The following is an 8,531-nucleotide window of genomic DNA, read 5'->3' on the forward strand; positions in this document are numbered from 1 at the left end:
ACGCGCGTTCACGCGCGACGGACGCGGACACGGACGGAGGGGCGGACGACGACCGCGACGCGGCGGGCGCGGCGATGCGTGACGGCGATGGCGACGAACGTGCTCGTCGTCGGGGGGGGGGGGCGCGAGCACGCGTTGTGCTGGAGGTTGGCGCAGAGCGCGTCGGGGGGGGCGGTGTTCTGCGCGCCCGGAAACGCCGGGATCGCGCGCGAGCGCGGGGTGGAGGTGGTGGAGGTGGATGAACGCGATCACGCCGCGGTGGCGCGGTTTTGCGCGGAGCGGGACGTGGGGTTGGTGGTGGTCGGACCGGAGGCGCCGCTCGTGGACGGCTTGGCGGACACGTTGACGGCGAATGGGGTTCCGGTGTTCGGGCCGAGCAAGAGCGCGGCGCGATTGGAGGGCTCGAAGGCGTTCATGAAGGATTTGTGCGCCAAGTATAACATTCCGACCGCGGAGTACGCGAAGTTTACGGATCCGGTCGAGGCGAAGGAGTACATCAAGTCCAAGGGGACGCCTATAGTCGTCAAGACGGACGGCTTGGCCGCGGGTAAGGGCGTGATCGTGGCGATGAACATGGACGACGCGCTCAACGCCGTGGATGATATGCTCACGAACGCCGTGTTTGGTAGCGCCGGGAACGAGATCGTGGTCGAAGAGTTTTTGGACGGCGAGGAGGCTTCGTTCTTCGCCGTCGTTGGCGGTGGCAAGGCGGTTCCTCTTGCGAGCGCTCAGGATCACAAGCGCGTGGGCGACGGAGACGTCGGTCTGAACACCGGGGGTATGGGAGCGTACTCTCCCGCCGCCGTGGTGACGCGAGAGATCGAGGACGTCGTCATGCGCGACATCATTCAACCCACTGTGGACGGCATGGCGGCGGAGGGTTGCCCGTTCACGGGTGTCATCTTCGCGGGTCTTATGATCAGCAAGGACGGCAAGGTTAAGCTCCTGGAGCATAACATTCGCTTCGGTGATCCGGAGTGCCAAGTTTTGATGGCCCGCATGACAAGCGACCTCACGGCACTCCTTCTCGCCGCCGCCAAGGGTGAGCTCGATTCGGCGCCGAAACCAACGTGGTCGGACGAATCCGCCGTTGTCGTCGTCATGGCCGCCAACGGCTACCCAGGCTCATACGCCAAGGGAGAGAAGATCTCCAACCTGGACGCCGCGGATGAGATCGAGGGCGTCAAGGTGCTCCACGCCGGGACGATCGCGAGCGAATCCGGCGACGTCCTATCCGCTGGAGGCCGCGTCCTCGGTGTCACCGCCTACGGCGCCTCCATCACCGAGGCCGCCGCTCGCGCCTATGATGGCGTTAAAACCATCGTCTGGCCCGGCGGTTTCAACCGCAAGGACATCGGCTGGCGCGCCATCGCCCGGGAGAAGTCTCAGTGAGAACGTAATATAACTACCACGAGTCAAACCTCACATCTCGACGCGCCCCGCGATGCGATTCGCGCTCGCGCCTCACCGCGCGTGCGCGTTTACGTGCGCTCGAGCGTCTCGTTCGCGCATCCGCTCCCGCGCGTCGTCGTCGTCGTCGTCGTCATCCTCCAACGATGCGTCCCGACTCGCAAAGCTCACCAACCTGGACGACCAAACGCTCGCCGCGCTCGGCGACGAAGTCCTGGACGCGCGTCCGCTAGTGAAGAGAATGTTACTACTCCGATCTCTCATACGACGAGGGGACGTCGAGCGCATGATCGCGTGCGAACCGGCGCTGGTGAGTCGGAAGATTACGGACGAGGACTTGGAGTACCGAGCGCGCGACGCGCTCGAGGCGATTGAATTGCGAGTAAAGTGGCGGAACGTGGCGGAATTTTTGGTCGAGTGCGAGCCGGGATTGTTGTTAGGATACGGGGGACAGATGCGATTGGATGAGATCAGGGATTTCGCGGTTGAACATGAAGAAAATTTGGCAGCAATCGCCGGTGACGGTGAGGAATGGTTGAGCATTCCAGGACAGCGTTGGGTTTCGAACTTTGCGATTTCGTACTACTAATCAAATGTACAACAGCGTAGCACGACTATAGCGTACTTGTAGTTAGCTAGTCTTTAGTCTACTGGAAGGTATCGCGCTTTGCGCGAACCTCGATGAACTCAGCGCGAGCTCGAGCGAGCGCGGAGCTCACGCTGTTCAGTCCATTAAACTGTTGCGCCGTCGTCTCGCGAGGAGAGTTACCCACCATGAATGGGCTGCTTGGCGCCGTCGTAGCACGTCTGCGCACGACCACAAATTCACCCTCGGAGTCGTCATCGGAGAACTCGCGGACGTCGAGCTTTTTTGAGGTTGACGCGACTCCATTCGAGTGCACGCGAACCATTCGAGCGGATCTCGACGGCGTGTTTGCGGTAGAAATAGAAAGGAAACCGCCGTCGCCAGTTTCACGCAAATTGTTGCGTCGAGCCTCTTGCTCGAGCAGAGCGTTAATCTCGGCCGTGAGCTCGTTCGATCGTCGTTCGCTCTCTTGCATACGAACTCGAATCTCCTTCTCCCTCGAGTACGCGCGCTCTAATTCGCGTCTGAGCATGCCTCTCTCCTCTTCCAGCGCCCCCATGCGCGCGTCGAGGGACTCTATGTACGCCTCTGCCTCCGATTGCTTGGCCCGCATCTCCTGTAAGCTTCGCTGGTGCGCCTCGGATGCGCTTGCCATGGCGTTGCTCACGTGCATTGATGCCTGCGCAGAGGCTGCATCCATGGCGTCAATCTCTTGGAGCAAGCCCTCGATTCGCGCCTCGCTCCCAGCGACCTGTTCCTCGAGCTTATCCTTGATCTGGCGCTGTTTTGTCAGCGTCTCGCTCAGGCGCTTACCCTCCGAGGTGAGATCATCGACCTGGGCGTCCAGGTGCGCCACGCGCTCTTTGAGCGCCGAGATTTCCGCATCTTTCTCCCTTGTGACCAGACTCAATCGACGCTGTTCCTGCTCCAAAACCTCCCTCGCTCGTCTCATCGCATCTTTAGTCTTCTCATCGTTCGTTGACTGCGCGTGCTCAAGCTTTTGGAGCTCAATCTCCAGCTTGTTGACAATTATGTTGCGCTCCTCCAAGACGCTCTCGAGCTCGACGCGCAGTTTCTCCGACTCGCTTCGAGACGTCACCAACTGATCCCGGAGTTCCGACTCAATCGCCTTGCTACTCTCAGCGAGCTGATGCATCTGTCTTTGGACCTCGTTCACGGTCTCCTGTAACTCGCGACGCTCGGCTTCGATCTCGCGAGTGGACGACGACTGCTTCCTCGAGCTCTTCACATCCGGCGTTCGATACAGCCTCTTACTCGCGCTGTTCGGCGAAGAATCGTTCGCTTCTATTCCGCCAGCTCTCTTCGAAGAGTGGAATTCAAGCTCGAGGTGTCCGAGCACGCGCTCGACCTCCAACTTAATCTGCCTCTCATACTCCTCCACGTCCTCTGAGTCCGGCGGTTGCGCCTTGGCAACCGCGACTCTAGACTCGTACTCCGCGCACACCGACGCGTGCGCATCCAAGACGGCGTTTAATAGCTCTCCAACGCGCTCCCTTCGATTCCCATCCGGCTCAATCCACACCTGCGGATTATCCTCCACCGCGCGCGCGACATCCTCGTCGATTAATCCATACTCGGCGCACCGTACGGCAAACCGCGTCACTGTTCGACAAACATCTTGCAGCGTGCGCTCGGTCGATCGACAACTCGCCCGCTCCTCCGCCTTAATATCCGCCGTTCTCGACGCTAACGCCTCGCACTCCGCCTCCAAGCGCTCGCACTCACTCCTCGACCGCGCGAGCGCCTCCGCCTGGGCCTCGAGCTCGTCCCGCGTCGCCGCGCGCTCCGCCTCGTGCGCCAGGCGCTCTCGCCGTAACTCCGCCTCCGCGCGCTCCAATCGCAGCGAGAGTTCCCCTGAGGTGTCTCGAACGTCCACGACCGTCGTCAAAGCGCCCGTCGTCGCGATATTCGTCGCTACACTCGTCGTCGACTCCGGAGCGTCTCGCACGGTTTCACTCGAAATCTCCCTCTGCGTCTCCGTCCGTCGCTCCGTTCGCGTCTCCACGCTCGCGATCGATTTAGTGGACACCGCCCCGTCCCTCTTCCGCGTCGACGGCCACCGCATCGCGGCGCGCGACGAGCTGTGGAGACGAAGTCGATCTGAGATGTTGCTGGCAAAATCAATAGACGCATATTGTAACATTCATAAATCTATATGTCACACGATCGAGTCGAACGATTTCAAACTGTTCAGCATGGATGAAAAAAACGACCAAACGGACAAACGAGCCGTATTGAATAACGTATACATCTATGAATTCAATGAAGAAAAGGGGAACGGTTGTGATCGTCGCAACGTCCACGAAACCGTACTCCTCGACGCGACGCCGCAGCGACATCGACTCGCTCGCCGACGCATCTCTCGAGAAGTAATTGTTCTCGTATTTTTACGGTTACCAACCGTCCCGCAGACGCTCGCGTGCGGTACACGAAGAGTATCTTTAAGAAACTCGACCAACGTTTGAATCTTTTTTGATTCGACAAAGATGCGCGAAGTGATCTCGATTCACATCGGCCAGGCCGGGATCCAGACGGGGAACTCGTGCTGGGAGCTTTATTGCCTCGAACACGGGATCCAGCCCGAGTACGTTCGCGTTGACGTGATGTAGACACGGTCGCGGAGCGTATGAGTGATCGATTGACGAGACGGAGGACTGACTGTACGTGTACGTCGCGACGAACGCAGTGGCCAAATGCCCATGGATGGTTCGGCGGGACAAGAGGATGACTCGTTCAACACGTTTTTCTCCGAGACCGGGGCCGGGAAACACGTCCCGCGATGCGTTTTCCTCGATCTCGAACCGACGGTGATCGATGAGGTGCGCACGGGCGCGTACAGACAACTGTTTCACCCCGAGCAGTTGATCAGCGGGAAGGAGGACGCGGCGAACAACTTCGCTCGCGGGCACTACACAATCGGTAAGGAGATCGTGGACGTGGCGCTCGATCGTATTCGTAAGTTGGCAGATAACTGCACCGGTTTGCAAGGCTTTTTGGTGTTCAACGCCGTCGGTGGTGGCACCGGTTCGGGTTTGGGCTCCCTCTTGCTCGAGCGCTTGTCCGTGGATTACGGTAAGAAGTCCAAGTTGGGTTTCACAATCTACCCGTCGCCCGCGGTTTCCACTGCGGTCGTCGAGCCGTACAACTCTGTGTTGTCTACGCACGCGTTACTCGAGCACACCGACGTGGCGGTGATGTTGGATAACGAAGCCGTGTACGACATCTGCCGCAGATCGCTCGATATCGAGCGTCCGACGTACACCAACCTCAACCGCTTGCTCGCGCAAGTGATCTCGAGCTTGACCGCGTCTCTGCGATTCGACGGCGCCTTGAACGTCGACGTCACCGAGTTCCAAACCAACTTGGTGCCGTACCCAAGAATCCACTTCATGTTGTCCTCGTACGCTCCGGTGATCTCCGCCGAGAAGGCGTACCACGAGCAGCTCTCCGTCGCTGAGGTCACCGCCAGTGCGTTCGAGCCAGCGTCCATGATGGCCAAGTGCGATCCGCGACACGGCAAGTACATGGCATGCTGCCTCATGTACCGTGGCGACGTCGTCCCGAAGGATGTCAACGCCGCGGTGGCCAACATCAAGACCAAGCGAACTATTCAGTTTGTTGACTGGTCGCCGACCGGTTTCAAGTGCGGGATCAACTACCAACCGCCGACAGTCGTCCCTGGTGGTGATTTGGCCAAGGTACAGCGCGCTGTGTGCATGATTTCCAACTCGACCGCCATCGCCGAGGTTTTCTCCAGACTTGACCACAAATTCGATTTGATGTACGGCAAGAGAGCGTTCGTTCACTGGTACGTCGGTGAAGGCATGGAGGAGGGTGAATTCAGTGAAGCGCGTGAAGATTTGGCCGCGCTTGAGAAGGACTACGAAGAGGTGGGCGCCAGCTCTGCCGCCGAGGGATTTGAAGATGAGTATTAGCTTGTCGAGTTTTACGATCACGCTATCGCACCGCGGTCGACACAGTAGATGGAAATAAACGCAAATGTACCACTCACACTCAACGCCGCACAGCATGACGCGCGGCGACGTCGACCTTGCTGACGTCGCGCGCGCCGCCGTCCCGACCCCCGAGCTCATCCGCGCGCTCGTTCGAGATGAAGTCGACGCAGACGCGCGCTCGACCTTCACCGAGTCCGCCCTCACGGCGTTACAGACGCTTCGCGAGCGATGTCTCGAGCTCGAGCCACCGTCGGTGATTTCAAACAATCCGTCGTCGTCGCGACCGCGCGCGCTCGTGGAGCCGGTCGAGGACGCTCCCGTGCGCGTGTTAGAGCTATCATCCACCGCACTGGCGCTCGCGGCGTGCGCGTCGCACGGGAGAACGTCATCACGAGATGTCCCGGGCTGGAGCTCGGAAGCGCTCGCGGACGCGGCGGACGCGACGTTCGAGGCGTGCGTCGGCGCCGCGCACGCCTCGATGGCGTTTCGTGAGCTGGCGACGCGCGAATTCATGGATACATTGCGAGCGCCGGGTGCGGAAGGGGGATTCGGAGCGGACGCGGAAGTTGCTGACGCGCGCGCCATCGTCGCCAGTAGGCAAATGCGCTGGTGCGTGGACGCTTCGACTCAAGCGATGGACGTTTCGGACGTTCTAGACGTCGCGCTCACGTGCGTTTTGAGAGCTATGGATTATCCTCACTCGGGTGTGCGCGCAAATGGGGCGCGCGCGGCGTCGGTGATCGCGCGACGGCGTGGAGAAGAAGGCTTTCCGGCTGAGGTGCTCCTGGACGCGTCGCGAAGTCTTCTCGTCGGCGCCGTCGAGGACGTGTGGCCGCACGCTCTGGAGACGGCGTGTACGTTGACCCCGATTGTCGAAAACGATGAGGACTTCCGTAAAACGTTCGACAAAGCCTTGGACACGGCGTGCTTGCGCGGATTAGACGTCGCCTACGCTAGGCCTTTGCTTGACATATTTCCAGATTTCACGAGGAGCGCCGGTGTGCGCGTCGTCGCGCACTTGAGCCGTTTGCTTCCGCTCTTGTGCAGTTACCTTCATGCAGTGAAGGACGACATCGCGATTGACGCCGCAAAGCTCATCGCGATCGTGATTGAGAATTCCTGGCCGAGAATGCATGCGCACTGTGCTTCGATGTGGCCGCACGCGAAGCGCGCGTACGCGGAAGCGGATGGGCGCTCGGCCAAGAGATGCGACGAACTTCGATTAGTAATCAGAGGGATTGTCGAGCTCTTACAGCTTGCCGCTGGAAAGGAATTCACGAGAGTTTGGAGCGCCGATCTAGACGTTCCAGAACACGCGAGAGAGTTGGTCGCGTTTCTCGAGTCGCTCCCAGAGGAACGCGAGTTCAAGACGTCGATTGTGGTGGCGTAGCGCAACATAGTCCATAGTCTACATAGTCTAGCGATGTGCGCGGGGATAGTCCACTAAAATTACAAGTAACGGTAGCAAAACGTCATACATCGACGCTAATCGTTTTTCATCACGAGGCAAAGCTCAGGGAACCCGGCTTTGGATTTGTGCTCGTCGAACAGTCTCTCCACTTGACTGTAATACGACGCGTGGAACGCGTCGACATCCGATTCCTTCGCCAGTCCCGTCAAGGCATCCGGATCAGGAAGTACCATCGGCTCGCCGATGACGAACGTGATGGGTACGCGTCTCGGGAGCGGAAGAATTCCGAGGTAGCCCACGGCTAGTAACGGGGTGAAACCGAATCGAAAGCGTCTGTAGAGATAACGGCCCGGCTTTGCCATGATGTTGGTCCAACTCTTGCTCTCGCCGAAACAAATCACGGGGACGACGCGCGCGCGCTCCTCGATCGCTATTCGAATGAATCCTTTATGTTTGGTGCATAAAACGATCGTCTCCTCCATCGGACCTCCGTGCTCTTGCATCTCGTGCTGTCCTCCCGGGCACACGACAACCGCGCCTTGCTCTCGTAGCGTCGAACGGAAAATCTCTCTGCTCACCGCACGAACGCCAAGCCACGCCGCAAGCTCCCGGACGATCGGTGCCTTAAACAAAACCGAGGCTGCGAGCGTCACGGGTTGAATCCCGCGAAAACGGGCGCTAAAATCCGGGAGCATGTGAAACCACACGGCGCCCGCGGGAACCATCGAGTGCGGGTGGTACGCGAAGACGTGCGGCGACGAATGCGCCGCTTCCGAAACCTTCCCGTCGTGCACCACGCGCACGCTCCCGTACCACGATTTCGCCGCCCCCTCCACCGTCCGAAGCGTCCACGTCTGGAACTGCTCCCACTTTCTCTGTCCCCGCTCGAGCGACTTCTGTCTCGTCACGTACGTCGACGCGTACAACGCGACCACCGCCGCGAGCGTACGCCATCGACCCAACGCGTACGCCGTCCCCAACACCGCAAACACCGCCATGTGCGGCGCGTGCACGACGTGCAAGACGGTCAACATCTGCACCACGCGCGCGACGTTTCGCGCGTCCATCGTCTCCGACGTCCGCCCGCCCGCGCGCGTCTCATCAAAAAACGCCAGCGACACCCCCACCACGGCCTCACCCGCACCCC

The 8,531-nt window shown here is 60.0% G+C and overlaps 6 protein-coding genes across 6 annotated transcripts; 4 read left to right on the plus strand and 2 right to left on the minus strand.

Moving 5' to 3' along the window:
• Nucleotides 1–87: 87 nt before the first annotated feature.
• On the plus strand, nt 88–1,392 carry OT_ostta12g01290 (Rudiment single hybrid motif; the record flags this gene model as incomplete). Its single annotated transcript, XM_003082233.2, has 1 exon — nt 88–1,392. One exon carries the CDS (start codon nt 88–90, stop codon nt 1,390–1,392), a length of 1,305 nt encoding a protein of 434 aa, XP_003082281.2.
• A 52-nt stretch (nt 1,393–1,444) lies between these two features.
• On the plus strand, nt 1,445–1,999 carry OT_ostta12g01300 (unnamed product; the record flags this gene model as incomplete). Its single annotated transcript, XM_022982850.1, has 1 exon — nt 1,445–1,999. One exon carries the CDS (start codon nt 1,445–1,447, stop codon nt 1,997–1,999), a length of 555 nt encoding a protein of 184 aa, XP_022840071.1.
• A 58-nt stretch (nt 2,000–2,057) lies between these two features.
• Nucleotides 2,058–4,082, minus strand: OT_ostta12g01310 (unnamed product; the record flags this gene model as incomplete). The annotated part of the gene is made up of 1 exon (XM_003082235.1): nt 2,058–4,082. The coding sequence occupies one exon, from the start codon at nt 4,080–4,082 to the stop codon at nt 2,058–2,060; it is 2,025 nt and encodes a 674-aa protein (XP_003082283.1).
• Nucleotides 4,083–4,503: 421 nt separating this feature from the next.
• On the plus strand, nt 4,504–5,952 carry OT_ostta12g01320 (Tubulin/FtsZ, 2-layer sandwich domain; the record flags this gene model as incomplete). The annotated part of the gene is made up of 2 exons (XM_022982851.1): nt 4,504–4,601; nt 4,704–5,952. 2 exons carry the CDS (start codon nt 4,504–4,506, stop codon nt 5,950–5,952), a joined length of 1,347 nt encoding a protein of 448 aa, XP_022840072.1.
• A 94-nt stretch (nt 5,953–6,046) lies between these two features.
• OT_ostta12g01330 (unnamed product) lies at nt 6,047–7,363 on the plus strand (the record flags this gene model as incomplete). Its single annotated transcript, XM_003082237.2, has 1 exon — nt 6,047–7,363. The coding sequence occupies one exon, from the start codon at nt 6,047–6,049 to the stop codon at nt 7,361–7,363; it is 1,317 nt and encodes a 438-aa protein (XP_003082285.1).
• Nucleotides 7,364–7,458: 95 nt separating this feature from the next.
• Nucleotides 7,459–8,451, minus strand: OT_ostta12g01340 (Diacylglycerol acyltransferase; the record flags this gene model as incomplete). The annotated part of the gene is made up of 1 exon (XM_003082238.2): nt 7,459–8,451. One exon carries the CDS (start codon nt 8,449–8,451, stop codon nt 7,459–7,461), a length of 993 nt encoding a protein of 330 aa, XP_003082286.2.
• Nucleotides 8,452–8,531: the final 80 nt, after the last annotated feature.

This window comes from Ostreococcus tauri (assembly GCF_000214015.3).
Source record: "Ostreococcus tauri WGS project CAID00000000 data, contig chromosome 12, whole genome shotgun sequence".
Lineage (NCBI taxonomy): Eukaryota > Viridiplantae > Chlorophyta > Mamiellophyceae > Mamiellales > Bathycoccaceae > Ostreococcus > Ostreococcus tauri.